Source organism: Astyanax mexicanus, chromosome 16 (genome assembly GCF_023375975.1).
Source record: "Astyanax mexicanus isolate ESR-SI-001 chromosome 16, AstMex3_surface, whole genome shotgun sequence".
NCBI lineage: Eukaryota > Metazoa > Chordata > Actinopteri > Characiformes > Acestrorhamphidae > Astyanax > Astyanax mexicanus.
The window spans coordinates 10,290,769-10,308,712 of record NC_064423.1 but is presented as its reverse complement, the minus strand read 5'-3'; the positions used below and the strand labels follow the sequence as shown (position 1 = coordinate 10,308,712).

Below are 17,944 nucleotides of genomic sequence, written 5' to 3'. Positions count from 1 at the left end.
GTCAAAAGCTGTGCACCTCAGTCCAGCACAGTTTTGCAGCGCAGATACAGCTGAATTCACGCTTTTAATCCCAGAAAAAAAATGCTCTTGCTTAATTTATCTTTTAAAAAGCCATTAAAATGCCTGATTAAAGGGCTGATTACTGTTTTTTGCTGATTTCCTGGGGTTTTGAGTGCTTGGTGGTGACACAGCTCTTGATCATGCTAGCGATATTTTTGCGTACAATACGATATGACACACCCCTAGTGTGTGTGAACGCACCTTTGACCACTCTCCAGTCTTCCACTCATAGCAGTTTGAGTGATCTTCACAGGGCTCCTCCTGCGTAGGCTGGGAGGCGGGGTCGCACAGGCCCTGAGGATTGGTGCACGTCACTGTCCGTTTCCTGATGCCCCGCCCACAGTCTGAAGAACACTGGAGGGAAGGAGAGAATTGAAAATAAACACATCAGCCAACGAGAGTCTCCTCAGAGTCTCAGACATAAAAGAGGACAAAACGAGAGGGATCGAGGAGGAGGAAGGATGAGAGGTGGAGGAAAGGGAGGAGGAAAGGAGAGAGGGAGAGAGAGTGAAACATGGCAGGAAGAATGAAATCCTGCTCATTAAATGCCAGCCCCCTGCTGCCCCCCGCTGAGACCCATTAACAGTTCTCTCCTCTGGAAGATGCTTTTCTTAATGAAGTGGATAAAATACATGAAGCCCTGAATACACTACACACCAAAACAGAGAGAGACCGAGAGAGAGAGTGAGAGAATGAAGAAAAAAGGGAGTATAAAAAAGTGTGTGAGAGAGAAAGAGAGAAACAAAGAATGAAGAAAAAAGGGAGTATTAAAAAGTGTGTGAGAGAGAGGAAGAGAGAGAATGAAGAAAAAAGGGAGTATAAAAAGTTTAAGAGAGAGAGAGGGAGAATGAAGAAAAAAGAAAGTATAAAACCTGAGGGAGAGAGAGAAAGAGAGAATGAGGAAAAAAGGGAGTATAAAAAAGTGTGTGAGAGAGAATGAAGAAAAAAGGGAGTATAAAAAAGTGAGAGAGAGAGAGGGAGAATTAAGAAAAAAGGTAGTATAAAAAGTGTGAGAGAGAGAGAGGGAGAATGAAGAAAAAAGGTAGTATAAAAAGTGTGAGAGAGAAAGAGAGGGATAATGAAGAAAAAAGGGAGTATAAAAGAGGGAGAGAGAGAAAGAGAGAATGAGGAAAAAAGGGAGTATAAAAAAGTGTGTGAGAGAGAATGAAGAAAAAAGGGAGTATAAAAAAGTGAGAGAGATCGAGGGAGAATGAAGAACAAAGAAAGTATAAAAGGTGTAAGAGAGAGAGAGGGAGAATGAAGAAAAAAGAAAGTATAAAAAGTGTAAGAGAGAGAGAGGGAGAATGAAGAAAAAAGAAAGTATAAAAAGTGTGAGAGAGAAAGAGAGGGATAATGAAGAAAAAAGGGAGTATAAAAGAGAGAGAGAGAGACAGAGAAAGAATTAAGGAAAAGGGCATGAAAAAGAGAGAGAGAAATAATAGAGAAAAAGAAAAGAGATAAAGAGAGAGAGAGAGAGACAGCGAGAAAGAAAGACAGAGAGAGTGTGTAAACTACCACACTGCCCTCCACAGGCCAAGTTGCTAAAGTTCTCTCTCTCTCTCTCTCTATCTCTCACACACACACACCATCTAGCACTTTTTGCACATATCACCAAGTGTTCAACTTATTATATCACACTGTTAGTTATATATTATACTGTTTATTATTGTATACTGCTCCTAATCATACCCCAGTATGTCAAAAGTCATGGGATAGCAGTATGTAAAAGACTCAGGAAGTGTTACGTCAGGGGACAACTTAAGAACATTTACACCTATACTGTATAAGTTGCGAGGTGTTATCTTCTGAATGAGGTTATACACTGTCCAGTTAACACATAAGGAATGATGAGCTGATGAGCTAGTTGTCACAATTGTACTGGGAATACAGTATCATAGAAGGCATTATCACCCACAGTGGACAGTGCAGTGGGTGGTATTGATCGCGACCGGCGGTGTCTGGCTAGAATCCATGAGGCCATGCAAAGACACAAGCGACACCCACATTCAATCTCACTTGGATTAGTATCCTTTGCATATTGTTGAAAGAACATACCATATTTTTTCCACTATAAGGCACACCATATAACACTATCAATAAACGTGTAGTTTCTGGTCTATGTTCATACATAAGGCACATCGGATTATACAGCGCATACTATTTATGCGACACTAGTAACTAGCAACTAGTGGTAAGTTTAGATTTCCAGACTTCCACTGAAGCTAGAGAATTAGCATTAGCAGTTAACCGCTAGCGACATAACTATACTCAGGAACTCTAGGTACTCAGGTAAGCCAGGGCAATTTTAGCTTCCCATGCATCTTGATTTAACATGGTATACGTGCAAGCTACAATCCAATATACTCACCTCTGAACAGCCAAAAAGCTTGCACTTAGCGTGGTTAGTGGCTTATGCTAATGCCGCTACAGCAGTGCTAGCCGGGGTTAGCAGCAGGCTACAGGCCGATAACACTCGCCTCTGAACGGCAAAAAACCCAGGGTGTTTAGGTAAGACACGGCGATTTTAGCTAGCGGTTCTTCCCATGTAGCTGGTTTTAACATGGTAAACGTGCAAGCTACAGTCCGATATACTCACCTCTGAGCAGCCCAAGAGCTAGAGCTTAGCGTGGTTAGTGGCTAATGCCGCTCCAGCAGTGCTAGCCGGGGTTAGCAGCAAGCTACAGGCCGATAACACTCGCCTCTGAACGGCGAAAGAGCAAGTGCTTAGCGGCTAACGCTTATGCTGCTCCAGAAGTGCTAGTCAGGGTTAGCAGCAGGCTACACTGTAAACCCATACCTTGTTTGAACTCAAATGATTTAAGTCTGTTTTACATAAAATTGTAAGTTTCTAAACAATACTCAACTATTTTGAGTAAGCTGAACATTTGTGGGCACATTTACTTTACTATTCAAACTGAGATCTTTGAGTTGAATCAACTTATAATAACTGAGATTAGTCTGTTGCCATTAACAGCTTCTTTTCCATTGGCTTCTGTCACAAAATATTTGCATACTGGGTGTGTCCAACAGTTTCTGACACTCACCATCAGTGTGTAGTGATTCCCCCTGGGCTACCTTACAAATAAATCAACTTCCCCTTTAGTTAGATAGATACTTTATTGATCCCCGAGGGGAAATTCTTGAAATAACTTGATGTTTTAACTTATGCTAACTCAAGTTTTCATTCCCCATTACTTAAAAAAATTGACCAAACTGGCTGCCTTAAAAATATTAAGTAAACTTAACTTATCCGGTCTTACAGCAGGCTACAGGCCGATAGTAGTTACCTCTGAATGGCCAAAGAGCTAGCGCTTAGCGTGGTTAGCGGCTAATCCTAATACTGCATGGAGAACTAAAGTGAAACTCCTGTAAAACGCAGTACTTCATTGAAGTGGCTTTACTCCTCCTTACAACCTGACTGGTAAAATTCATACATAAGGTGCACTGAAGATTTTTGGGAAAATTAAAGGATTTTAACTGTGCCTTATAGCTTGAAAAATACATTACTGTTGATTAGATGCTCCTGAAGTGCTTTAATATTGATGCTTAAAAGCTGTTATCTCCTAAGTAAAGAAATTGCTGAAGTAATCTTTGGATGGACTACCAGATGAACCTTGACAAGATCATCATTAAAATCCTCATTATTGGACAGTAGTTATGCTAATTAACAGACCTTGGACCACTCCGATGCCTCCCAGACGGTGAGACAGTGGCGTCCCTCGCACTGCTGCAGGCTGGCTGGTTTGGAGGTGATGCAGTAGAGGTCTCGTGTGGTGATGTAGGTCCCGTTCTGTAGCTGATACACACAGCCCACCTCCCGCTGCTGTAGCCCCGCCCCACAGGTCACCGAACACTGACCCCACTCTCCGGCCACCCACCTGAGAGAGAGAGAGAGAGAGAGAGAGAGAGAGAAAGAGAGACAGAACATTATACACATAATGCAGCATCTCATATTTCACCTTCTATCTGTCTGTCTGTTTATCCATCTCTCAATTCATAATTCTGTGTAGTTATCAGTCCACTCAGCCATCTAACCATCATCAACCCCGATGTCTTTCTGTCTATGCATCCCTGCATCTATTTATCTATATCCATCCATCCATCCATCCATTAGTCTGTCTGTTTGTCCACACATCTATTATTCTACCCATTTTTCTTTCTATCTATCTAACTATATAAACAGGGGTTGGACAATGAAACTGACACACCTGGTTTTAGACCACAATAATTTATTGTGGTGACGGACAGTTCTGGTGGAAACAGGAGCGTTGAGGTGCACATTGAATTCTGCCGTGATTTGGGCAGCCGTGTTTTTTATGTTTTTTTTTTTGGATACAATTCGGGTTAGCACCCGAACATCCCTTTCAGACAGCTTCCTCTTACAGCATCCACAGTTAATCCTGTTGGATGTGGTTGGTCCTTCTTGGTGGTATTCTGACCCTGGATACCGTGGCTCTTGATGCATCACAAAGACTTGCTGTCTTGGTCACAGATGCTCCAGCAAGACGTGCACCAACAATCTTACCCTGCTAATTGAACCTTCACACTCTGCTCTTACTGGTGCAATGTGCAATTAATGAAGATTGAACACCAGGCTGCTCCAATTAAGCCATGAAACCTCCCACACTAAAATGACAGGTGTTACAGTTTCATTGTCCAACCCCTGTATCTATCCATCGATCTCTCCATCCACCCATATCTTGGTTTATCTCTATATCATCAATCATTCTGTTTATCTATTCCTCTATGCTGTATCCAGTCCATATATCCATCCCTTTGTTTCTTCATACATCCATCTACATTTATCTGTCTGTCTGTCCATCTTTTTATTGTTTTGACTGTTTTGATATCCATCTATACTGTATAGCAAGTCCGCCTGTCCGTCTATTATTACATCTATCCACATATATATCTCATCAATCCATATACTGTATTAATCATCTCTCCATCATCCATCCACCTATCAATCTGTTTGCCCATCATAGTCCATTCATTGAATCATCCATCTAACCATCTGTCTGTTTGTTCCTTTGTATATTATTATATCATTGTCATCTGTCTATCCATCTACATACTTAATCCATCCATCCATCCATCCTGCATACCTTTTGACTGTGGAAAGAGGATGAGAGTAAAGAAGAAAGTCACTCTGTCCATTAAGCCAACAAATTAAGCCAACAAGTCATCTTAAATCCCGTCAACTGTCTAGCCTTTCAAGCCTTGTGCCGGCGCTGTTAAAATAGCATCAGAGTTTAGGAATAAATCTACACTGATGGGTGAAGTGGTCTGGAAGAGAGGTGTGTTCAGGTAAATTTCTCCTGTGTTTCTCAGGAGCTCAACTGACTGATTAAAACCCTGACAACAGTCAACAGTCACCCGTCCATACCTATCTTAGATACGCAGGTGCAATGCAGCTTTTACATTAACAATAAACAGAATAAAGAATAAAATAACATTGCTGTTCCCTTAAATGAGCTGCTGGTGTATCTTCACAGCCTAAACACGCAGGTCAGTATTTTCTATTGAGATGCACAAAAGCGCCCCACTGTTAAGATGTGAATGCGCAAAATCATATCATATCACATCATATCATATTTTGTGTAGTAACTTATAACATAATCAAGCTGTATCATCAGATATTAAGATGCTAAGTATAAACAATTGCAGCTTATGACAGAAGAGATTCAGACAATATGGTCTTATTTGAACTGTGTTGTTCATCACGATAATCTGTGTGGGTTGCGGCTTCAGAACCTGCCCACAGACATTCCCTGAGTCCCATTTCCACAGCCTGAGTTGCCAGGTATAAAACACAACAGCAGGAAAACGGCATGCTGCAGCCATAGAAACAGGTGAGCTGGCTATTTTTCTCCCGAACAGGTAATCACTATGCTGATAATGACCCAAATAAAATCAGACAAAAAAAAAAAAATACTGCAATTATAAACTGGGACCATCATAACTTTATGAATAGAACAGAACTAAATAAACTGTGTGTAACAACTTCCCACAACTAAAGCTCCAACTCCAACATCTGTAAAGTTTAATACGCTTCTGTCAGAGCGCAATTCAGTGCTAAATGACATAATCACCCTAATAACGCCTGAACAACTGCACTAAGTCATGATGTCAGCATCCACCCAGCGCTAATACCTCCAAAGTTATTATCTGTCTGTTGCTGCACACAAGGTCAATTATTATATAATGTGGTGGATAGTGTGGTAAATCAGCAAAGACACAACAGAGAATCAGAAAACACTGCCTCGGCACTGAGCCTTCTGTAATAACGGCACAATGACACCATAACGGGCAAACAGGGGAAACATCTGGAACCTGCAGTGAGCTGTTCTCTCTCTCCAGCAGTGTTCTAATAAGCCCTCAAACCAATTTACAGTCTAAAAAAAGGGCGAGCGATTTGTTTCCTCATCATTTTCACTTCTTTTCTCTCTTAAGCTACAACTTTCTGGATGCTTCTGCAAGTTTCTACCTTTCTTACCTTACGTAAGACTTTGTGTTACGCAAGGTTCAAAACCATTTGATGGTGTTCAAAGTCACAGAATCTGTGGCCTACTGTTCAGAAGATGGCATGAGGAAGATGAGACGTGAGTGGTACTGGCTGGAGAAAAAGGTTTCTTAGAAGCTTCCTGATATGATTCCTATATGATTAAAACATATAAAAAGAACATGCTGAAAATAAATACTGATTTTAGTTAAGAAGCTGTTCTGAGAGCTTTATGAAAAGTTGTATGTAGAGTTCCATTCGTTCACTGAGTTCCCTGTAAGATCAAGTTTATGAAGAGGTCACTATAAGAAGGTTTATGAACAGTTCATTGTAAAAAGCTGTATGACCAGATTTCTTTAAGAGGTTTTATGAACAGAACACTGCAAGACGGTCTATGAACAGTTCACTCTGAGATGTTTTAAGAACAGTTCACTGTAAGAAGGTTAATGAACAGATCACTGTAAGATGTTTAAGAACAGTTCACTGTAAGAAGGTTTATGAACAGATCACTGTAAGAAGTTTCATGAACAGATCACTGTAAGAAGGTTAATGAACAGATCACTGTAAGATGTTTAAGAACAGTTCACTGTAAGAAGGTTAATGAACAGATCACTATAAGAAGGTTTATGAACAGATCACTGTAAGAAGTTTTATGAACAGATCACTGTAAGAAGGTTTATGAACAGATCACTGTAAGAAGGTTAATGAACAGATCACTGTAAGAAGGTTTATGAACAGATCACTGTAAGACAGTTTATGAACAGATCACTGTAAGAAGGTTTATGAACAGATCACTGTAAGAAGGTTTATGAACAGATCACTGTAAGAAGGTTTATGAACAGATCACTGTAAGAAGGTTTATGAACAGATCACTGTAAGAAGTTTTATGAACAGATCACTGTAAGAAGGTTTATGAACAGATCACTGTAAGAAGGTTTATGAACAGATCACTGTAAGAAGGTTTATGAACAGATCACTGTAAGAAGGTTAATGAACAGATCACTGTTAGAAGGTTAATGAACAGATCACTGTAAGAAGTTTTATGAACATATCACTGTAAGAAGGTTTATGAACAGATCACTGTAAGAAGGTTTATGAACAGATCACTGTAAGAAGGTTTATGAACAGATCACTGTAAGAAGGTTAATGAACAGATCACTGTAAGAAGGTTTATGAACAGATCACTGTAAGAAGGTTTATGAACAGATCACTGTAAGACAGTTTATGAACAGATCACTGTAAGAAGGTTAATGAACAGATCACTGTAAGAAGGTTTATGAACAGATCACTGTAAGAAGTTTTATGAACAGATCACTGTAAGAAGGTTAATGAACAGATCACTGTAAGATGTTTAAGAACAGTTCACTGTAAGAAGGTTAATGAACAGATCACTATAAGAAGGTTTATGAACAGATCACTGTAAGAAGTTTTATGAACAGATCACTGTAAGAAGGTTTATGAACAGATCACTGTAAGAAGGTTTATGAACAGATCACTGTAAGAAGGTTTATGAACAGATCACTGTAAGAAGGTTTATGAACAGATCACTGTAAGAAGGTTTATGAACAGATCACTGTAAGAAGGTTTATGAACAGATCACTGTAAGAAGGTTTATGAACAGATCACTGTAAGACAGTTTATGAACAGATCACTGTAAGAAGGTTAATGAACAGATCACTGTAAGAAGTTTTATGAACAGATCACTGTAAGAAGGTTAATGAACAGATCACTGTAAGAAGTTTTATGAACAGATCAATGTAAGAAGGTTTATGAACAGATCACTGTAAGAAGGTTTATGAACAGATCACTGTAAGAAGGTTTATGAACAGATCACTGTAAGAAGGTTTATGAACAGATCACTGTAAGAAGGTTAATGAACAGATCACTGTAAGAAGGTTTATGAACAGATCACTGTAAGAAGGTTTATGAACAGATCACTGTAAGAAGTTTTATGAACAGATCACTGTAAGAAGGTTTATGAACAGATCACTGTAAGAAGGTTTATGAACAGATCACTGTAAGAAGGTTAATGAACAGATCACTGTAAGAAGGTTTATGAACAGATCACTGTAAGACAGTTTATGAACAGATCACTGTAAGAAGGTTTATGAACAGATCACTGTAAGAAGGTTTATGAACAGATCACTGTAAGAAGGTTTATGAACAGATCACTGTAAGAAGGTTTATGAACAGATCACTGTAAGAAGGTTTATGAACAGATCACTGTAAGAAGGTTAATGAACAGATCACTGTAAGAAGGTTTATGAACAGATCACTGTAAGAAGGTTAATGAACAGATCACTGTAAGAAGTTTTATGAACAGATCACTGTAAGAAGGTTTATGAACAGATCACTGTAAGAAGGTTTATGAACAGATCACTGTAAGAAGGTTAATGAACAGATCACTGTAAGAAGGTTTATGAACAGATCACTGTAAGACAGTTTATGAACAGATCACTGTAAGAAGGTTTATGAACAGATCACTGTAAGAAGGTTTATGAACAGATCACTGTAAGACAGTTTATGAACAGATCACTGTAAGAAGGTTAATGAACAGATCACTGTAAGAAGGTTAATGAACAGATCACTGTAAGAAGGTTTATGAACAGATCACTGTAAGAAGGTTTATGAACAGATCACTGTAAGAAGGTTTATGAACAGATCACTGTAAGAAGGTTAATGAACAGATCACTGTAAGAAGATTTATGAACATATCACTGTAAGAAGTTTTATGAACAGATCACTGTAAGAAGGTTTATGAACAGATCACTGTAAGAAGGTTTATGAACAGATCACTGTAAGAAGGTTTATGAACAGATCACTGTAAGAAGGTTTATGAACAGATCACTGTAAGAAGGTTAATGAACAGATCACTGTAAGAAGGTTTATGAACAGATCACTGTAAGAAGGTTTATGAACAGATCACTGTAAAAAGTTTATTACTGAATTATTTATCCACAAATAGTTAATCTGTGTGACCTACAGTTATACTAAAAAATAACACCCTGCTCAAAGATCTGTGACAGCATTCTTTAATCCAGTCTCAATCTAACACTGGAAAGAAAAATAATATTACTATTCTGGTGTACTAATCATAAACATGACTTAATGGAACTTAATCTAAGTGAAATGAACACTGCACTCTAGTCCTGCCAGAACTCTTACACTTCTTGGCTAGACAGGCTGTACAGATAATTCAGCAGGGGAATATATATATTTATATTTATATATATTTATATATGGCTGGAAAACAGCTCTCTCTCTCTCTGTCTCTAGATGCTAAATGGTGACACCATGCTTTGGAAGGCAAAGATAATAAGTTCAGTTTAATTGAATCAAAAGTGAAGCTCAAAGCCGGAGTGTCTGCAGACACACACTGGCCCAGTAAACGGCGCGTGGCAGAGAGCCCAGCGCCTAACAGCTCACTTCAGTAATCACCAGTGATTCAATAACATCTCCAGCCCTGGATCCACATTCAACTGTATGTTATTATTATGATTTCAGAGCGGAGAGTGGAAACATTTGATCAGATGGGTTAATTGGTGTGTCTTTGTGATGTGTGTGTCTCTGGAAGGATAATCATGTGACCTTTTTTTTTTCTCTACAGTCGCTTCCTGTGAAAGGTTGGTGAGATCGGACGAGGTAATGTATTATGCTTGGATTGGGTGTCGTTCAACACAGAGAGAGAGAGAAGAAAAGAAAGAGAGAGAGAGAGAGAGTTGGGGTTGATGGAAGGACGATAAGATAGGACAAGAACTAAACCCTACAGTGATGTGAAAATGTATTTTCCACCTTACACACATTAATATCAAACAAATGTAACCTGAGTAAATATAAAAAGCATTTTAAATGTCGATTTTTTGTTAGTTAAATGTAATGTCAAGGGATTGAGGGCCCTCTCTGGTGAGAATGGGTAATTGCAACGAGCATGCTGAAGAATCATTTTAAACTGGGTGGGTGTGATGCAGTCTCCTTTCAGAGCGGATGAATCCGATTCCAGGTTATGTTCAGTCACAGAGAAAGAGAAAGATAGAGAGAGAGAGAAAGAGAGAGAGTGTTGGGGTCAAAGCACTGTGGTGGGAACCCTTTGCGTACCTTAATAGCCTTACAATTAATGGAGGACTAGAACTAGGACAAGAACTAAACCCTACAGTGGTGTAAAAAAAGTATTTTCCCCCTTACACACTTTAATATCAAACAAATATAACCTGAATAAATATAAAAAAGCACTTTTCAAATGATGATTTTATTCATTAAAGCTAATGTCTGTAAGTTTGGGGATGTAGCCCTCTCTGGTGAGAATAGGTAATTGCATCGAGCATGTGGAAGAATCATTTTAAACTGGGCGGGTGTGATGCGGTCTCCTTTCAGAGCAGATGAATCCGATTCCAGGTTATGTTCAGTCTGAGAGAAAGAGATAGTGCTCAGTCAGAAACTTCATGAGTGAATGAGCTACTGAGATCTGAGTTTCCCCTTCTGAAGTCTCCATTGCTCCACCAGCCGCTCGCGTTCAGTAAAACTGAGCCGGATCCTCTTTCATAGGCTGTACGTGTGACATAAGTACGTAAAGACGCTTGACGTGGCCAGATGAAGAAAAGTGACCCGACACTCCAGTTTTTTATATACTGTATAAGGTTTAGCAGGGATGGTCATTTCAGCACATTGCTACAATTAAAAAAAATATTTTATCGCTTCTCCATTTAAAAATGCTTCTGCTTTCAGTTTAGAAACTAAATAATACGAACTGCCACTTTAAGAGAAAAAAAAATATCCAAACTTATCTAGCCCCCTCATAAATGAACTTTTTCACACTTTTTTTTGGAAATCTTAGTATTTCAATTTCACTTCTAACCACAACCAGGCCTGATTACTGACAAACTTGTAGACCAAGAAATCACCTAAACAGAACCTGTCTGACAACATGAAGCAGATAATAGATCTCAAAAACCAACACATTATGCCACAATCTAAAGAAATTCAAAAACAGATGAGAAAATTACAAAAGTCATTGATTATCTATCAGTCTTGAAAATGTTACAAAGTAACTTCTAAAGCTTTGGGTCTCCAGTGAACCACAGTGAGAGCTATTATCCACAAATGGAGAAAACATGGAACACTGGTGAACCTTCTCAGGAGTGACCGGCTGACCGAAATTACTCCAAAAGGGCATGAACAACTCATCCAGGAGGTCATTAAAGAACAACAATTAAAGAACATATATATTTTTATATAAATAAATAATAAGTGGAACTGGTGGTTTTTAATATCTATTTAGGCCCTGTAGTGTAAATTACAGAATGTGGGTTTCAGAACTGTGGGTTACCTGTACTGGCAGGTGTGTGTGTTGCATCGTCGGATCTGAGGCGCTGGGCGGTTCTCTTGCTGACAGTAGCTGTCGTTCACCAGGGTCATCGTTTTATTAACAATCCTCGTGCAGGACACCACCGTCCTTCTCTCTCCTGTAGAAAAAAAGACAAAAAATATACATTATCAAAGTTATATTACCAGTTATTATCCAATGTTATGCATATCAAAGGCAAGCTAACCTTATTGTTATACAAATTAACCTTCTTGTAGCTCCTCTGGGCCAGAAAACGTCTAAAACGTTATGCAACACCTCTTTAAACTCATTAGATCTTTAATCAAATGTACATATGCAACATACAATGTACTATACTCTATATGGGCCAAAGTATTGGGGCAGCTACTCACTGATTAAAAAGGGCATTAAACGGGTTTATTCTGCTTTTGTTTGAAGAAAAGCTTTCCACTAGTTTCTATCTTGACAACGGAAAACAAAGGTGCGCCACTGACTGACTAAAACCCTGACAACAGTCAAAAGTCAGCCGTCCAATTCTATTGTAGCCATACAGGAATGCCATGCGCACTGTGCACCCTTAGGTCATGTACAGCTCTGCTCATTAAACGCACAGACACGCTGTACTGCACTAATCCAGGTTTAAATCAACAATAAAAAGAATAAAGAATAAAATAAACATTGCTGTTCTCTTAAATGAGCTGCTGGTGTATTTTCACAGCATAAATGCGCAGATCAGTATCCTCTGCTGAGACGAACAAAACGCTGTGCTGTTAAGATACCAACGCGCCAAAGTCAGAGCTCACCTGGCTTTTAAAGGGAATAATAAATGGCATACCCATAATTAGTTAAGAAAATTAGTGAATGCCTTTTTGAATTTTGAGCTGCATAAGGCGTATTTTTTTTGCGACACGCCCTAAATCTAGCTGCGCCATGCTTAATGCAGGGCGGCATGGTGGCTTAGTGGTTAGCACGTTCGCCTCTCAGCACTGGGGTCTTGGGTTCAAGTCCCTATCTGGGTGGAGTTTCCATGCTCTCCCTGTGTCTGCGTGGGTTTCCTCCGGGGACTCCGGTTTCCTCCCACAGTCAAAAAACATGGAGATCAGGTAAATTGGATACTCTAAATTGCCCAGAAAATTTAAATTGAATACTCTAAATTGACCTGGTAAATTGGATACTCTTAATTGATCTGGTGTGTATGTGTGTAAAGTGTGTGGTATGTATGTAAGTTTGTGTGTGTAAATGTATGTATGACTGTGCCCAGATATGGATTGGCACTCTGTCCTGGGTAAATGCTGTAGTGCCTGATGCAGTCCTCCAGGTGGACGGTCATTTCCGGTTGAGAGCACGCTGTGCACTATTGGCTGCCGCTTCTCACCGGTGTGTGGATGAGTGTTGATGTGTTATGTCCTTGTGTGTAAAATGTGTAAATTGTAAAGCATCCTTGGGTTTCTAGAAAGGCGCTATATAAGTTGAACTTCATTCATTCATAATTCATAATTGACCGATGCGCTACAGATCGCTAAAATAGGGCTCATAGAGTATAGTGAGAGTATGCACATGTAATAAAAAACATTTTTCAACACGACTACCAATACTTATTCAGCTGGGAACGGCTTAATTGCAACCCAGAACCCGGTTTCTCTTCGGCCCCCGTAACCTTCCAACCCGTCTACATCAGGGTCCTGTCTAATTGAGAGGCAATTAAAGGCTAAAACTCTGTTAATTACAGATAACGACCCAAAACTCACGGAGGCTATTTATAGTGATTAACTGGACCCAAACCAAATGAGTTGCGGGTAATGTGTTGACCCTTACGTGCCGCCAAACCTTCTGCTTCAGAAGCGCGGCACGGTGCCAAACTGCGGGATTATCTTATTCATTTTGTGTAGAGATGAATGCGCCAAGGAAAAAACCACGAGCAGCCAGAGACTAATCCCACAGAGGGGGACTGCTGAAGGGCAGAGCACTGACAAAAAAAAAGAGGAGAAAAGCAAAGAGGACGGAGTGAGACACAGAGGGATTAGGAGGGAGAGAAAAAGGATACTGTATAGGTCGATTACGTGCAAAAATACTACAGGGCAGCTTCCCAGACAGGGATTAAATTCTAGCCTTGAACTACACAGCATTTTGAATGGTGTTTTTATATTGCAAAGAAAATATGACCATGAACAGCCGTGATGTTATTCGTGATAACACACGACTTCGAGTGTTCTATTGCTTTTATACTACAGTTTTTTTTTTTTTACAAAACGAATAAAGAAAATAAATCAAAGAACTTTAAGAAATTAAGAATGAATATGCTTTCATATGGACTGAGCCTTCCGCCAAAAAGTAGTTCCACAACAACTGTAACAGAACTGAAACTTAACTACAAAACGGTGTATGGTTTATATAGACTAACAGCACAAACGTTAGCTTGAAAGCAAAATTGGGAATAAGTGAAGATGGTAACATTAAGATCATGAAATAACTCTAATACTCTCCTTTCCAGCTGTGTGGTGTCGTCTTCAGGTGAAAGCTGCGCATTTTTAGAGCATTTCTGCCTGTTTTGCTGGACTGAGGTTAGGTTAGCGTGGCTTGTTTTAGCTCAGCATTAACTTAGCTTAGCCTAGCCTGGCTGGTTAGCGTTCTGGCTGTCAGGCGGCATTAGCTGAGCGATTTTCTTTACCTTTTTTCCACAAAAGACGAGCCAGAGCTGCGGGCCAGCGTGCCGTGGTTGAGCGCTAGCCTGTGCTAAGCTAACGCTGCTGCTGGTGGCGCTGGAAGTGATGATTCAAAACTGTACTGTGTATATACGCCGTTACTAGGCAACGTGTCGGCGGAGTGATACAAGTTTATTGTGAGAAGGCCGTGCTGTTATCACAAATATCATCACGGCTAGAACACTTCTCAACCAATCAGATTGCGAGGTTGTAACTAACTGTTGTACAGTGCCCAACATGACATGTCAGGTTCAGCAGCCACTTACAAAAAAACAATTCACCTAGTAAGCTTCCAGGAGCTCTCTGAGGTCAACTGCTGTTTTTGTCTACAAACTCACTGATTTATTTCTACAGAACTGTGCTGCACAGTAACCAGGCAACAACATCACCTCCTTTTTCTCTGCAGTGCTTTATGGAAGGAGTTCTCTCAGAGCAGAAGTTTAAAAACGTCTGGCTCGCTCAGGGACGTGAACCTGACCTACACTGATGCTCCACATTCACACACACATTCATCTGTAGTGATTACAGTCTAAATAGACCAGCTTTACAGAGCGTGGGCACATGTCCCATTCAACCACAGCTCGGCTTTGTCTTCGCAAAATATCTCTATTTAGAATGCTATTCAGGTTAAATGGGTTAATTACTGTGTGAATGTATGTGGTTTTCAAGGCCAAGAACAGTCAAGAGAATCTGTGTCAGTATCAATAAGGTACACTCTGTTTAGCTTGTACCTTAAACTTCATTTCCAGATGTGGAAAAAAACGATGTATTGAGTACTGAAAAGAGTTCTAAACTAAACTGATCCAGACTGATTCTGGATTATTTACAGTGGGCGCACCTATAGGAATATCTTTGAGGATTGACTATTATCAGGGTTTTAATCAGTCAGTGGCGCACCTGTGTTTTCTGACGCCAAGATAGCAATACGCCAGAAATTTACCTGAACACACCTCATTTCCAGACCACCACACCCATCAGATTATTCCTAAAATCTGACGCTATTTTAACAGCATGAAAATAGACTATTGACAGGGGGTAAGACAGGACTGAGAGCACTGATAAGGACTAGCAAAAAGTCCATTTTGTTGGTAACTAAGTAAAGTTTACTCATTATTTACACTATTAATCTTATCATTACCTTTTAGAGTGTAACTTCTGTGTACCAAACATGTCTTGGCTAAATGTAGAGTAATGGTAGAGTTGGCAAGCAGTATGAATTTAACAAATTTTGCAGAACAGCTGTATTTTAAAAACTACGTCCAGAGCATGCTCAGTGTGTAGAACAGCGAAGAGGGAAGGTTGACACTACACACAGTGTTGCCGCCGACCGCCTGCTAGCACCCACACAATACTCATTATTGTCCCTGCTCACACAAACCATGCCAGGACTTCACTCCCCACAGGGAGCAGAGCGCCAGTCCAAGCCCCAGTAAATTGAAGGCTGGCAGAGGAAATTGTGATGTGTCTTTTCAGAATGAGGGCGATTGTGTGCAGTTTTTGTGCTACATTGTGCAGCTTCTCTGAAAGCGCAGTCATCAGCCGGCTTAGCTTAAAGCTGACTTCATCAATACCGCAGGCTGTGCAGCCTCACAGGGGGCTACAACTACTCCCTCACACCTTGCACTCGCAAACGTTTGCTCTTTTGAAGGCCTGCGGTTGGGATCTGAAGAGTGTTAGCAATAAGGTTGACGCTGGTAGACATGTTTCAGCTGCTCTGTGCAGGCCAGTCAAGTTCGTCCACAAGATATTTGCTTATCCATGTCTGTGTTTTGAATCTTGCTTTGTGCACTGATTTAAGGTCATGTTGGAACAGGAAAAGGCTGTCTCCAAAATGTTTCCAAAAAAAGCCCACAATCTCTTGGTATGCTAAAGGATTAGGAGTTTCTTTTACTGGAACTAAGGGTCTGAGCCCAACTCCTAAAAAAAACAACTGCACACCATAATCCGCATCCACCAAACTTTATATAGTTGCATGAAAAAGTATGTGAACCCCCAGATATCCCAAGAATATTGCTAAACTAAAACAGTTTTTTGAAGAGGAATGCTCCAAAATTAAACTACAGGAAACATTTGGTTGAGGTTATCGCTGCCAAAGGAGGATCAACCAGTTATTACATCCACAGGTTCACATATTTTCTCCTCCTCCAGAGGCTTGCAGTTCTACTATTCGGCCGCCCCTAACCAGAGGTCACAAGCAGAAACGTTTGCAGTGGGTCCAGACATACATGAAGACTCATTTCCAAACAGTCTTGTTTACTGATGAATGCTGGGTAACCCTGGATGGTCCAGATGGATGGAGTTGTGGGTGGTTGGTGGATGGTCATCATATCTCAACAAGGCTGCGACATCAGCAAGGAGGGGGTGGAGTCATGTCTAAGAGACTCAGCTCAACTAATAATCCCCCCTCCACCAAACTTAAGAACCCTGAGGCTTTGAAAAGCAGCTGGCAATCAGGCTTACGTTTAACCTGGATTCTGCAAGCCCTTCATTTAACTCTATGACATCAAATAGCAAATCAGAGGGCTGCTAGATTCAGAACCAGAGTCCCTTTCAACCAAAAAGTGCTGGTGTGAGAACACCCTTAAGGCCTGTCCGGACGAGATTAGTTAGACGTCCTCTGAGAAAATTACAGGCTGAATTATCTACTGTTTTTCTCTGAACCCTGTGGTCCTCTGGTGATTTTAGTCACTTCTGGACTCACATCTCTGAGTTTCATCTCCTCATGTTTAATAAAATAGCTATCTGTCCACTGCTACACTCCTTGATTACACTTTGGGTGTGCGTTTCCATGGAGATCCATGTTAAAACACAACAGCGAGTGGAATTGGAGGAGCTACTGAGCGCGATGTCATGTGACCGAGAAAGACAAAAAACTCACTGATCCTCCTGTTTTTTCAATTATAGTCCGGATGCAAGAGTTTTATCACTGAGTAGAAGTGTGAAATATTTTTCACAGACATCCCCCTGAGAAACTAATCCCGTCCAGACAGAGCTCTAGACTCTCTTTAAGAGGTAGGTGTGCACTTTACCTTCTCTGGAAATGTGAAATTTCTCTGTTTCTTTTTTTTAGTTAACTAAGAAAAAGACTATTTTAAGGCAGCTCCTTTATGTGCTAATACCTGAGGTATTTTTAGCAGTAGTAGCTTTTTTTTGTATGAAGATCAGCTTCTGCAAAAAGTTCTTTTCCAAACTATTATTAAAAGCACAGATTGAAACTGATCCACCCTAAAATAGTTTAAACACACAAAAGTTTCGTGAGAGTTCTGATGAGTTTTGGAGAATATGTATGACCTTTTATTAGCTCTACTTCAGTTTCCACACTTACTGCAGGCAGAAATGACAAAATTACTAGACATAGGT

The 17,944-nt window shown here is 40.0% G+C and overlaps 1 protein-coding gene across 2 annotated transcripts in view; it reads right to left on the bottom strand.

The window, feature by feature from the left end:
* Positions 1–17,944, bottom strand: part of adamts17 (ADAM metallopeptidase with thrombospondin type 1 motif, 17) — a 170,850-nt gene that overhangs the window by 13,513 nt on the left and 139,393 nt on the right. For both annotated transcript variants that reach the window (XM_049465461.1, XM_049465460.1), the window contains 3 exons: positions 11,886–12,021; positions 3,734–3,938; positions 262–414 (listed from right to left, as the gene is read on the bottom strand). In XM_049465461.1, the coding sequence (XP_049321418.1) occupies positions 262–414; positions 3,734–3,938; positions 11,886–12,021 (494 nt within the window). The remainder of the gene's footprint in view (positions 1–261; positions 415–3,733; positions 3,939–11,885; positions 12,022–17,944) is intronic.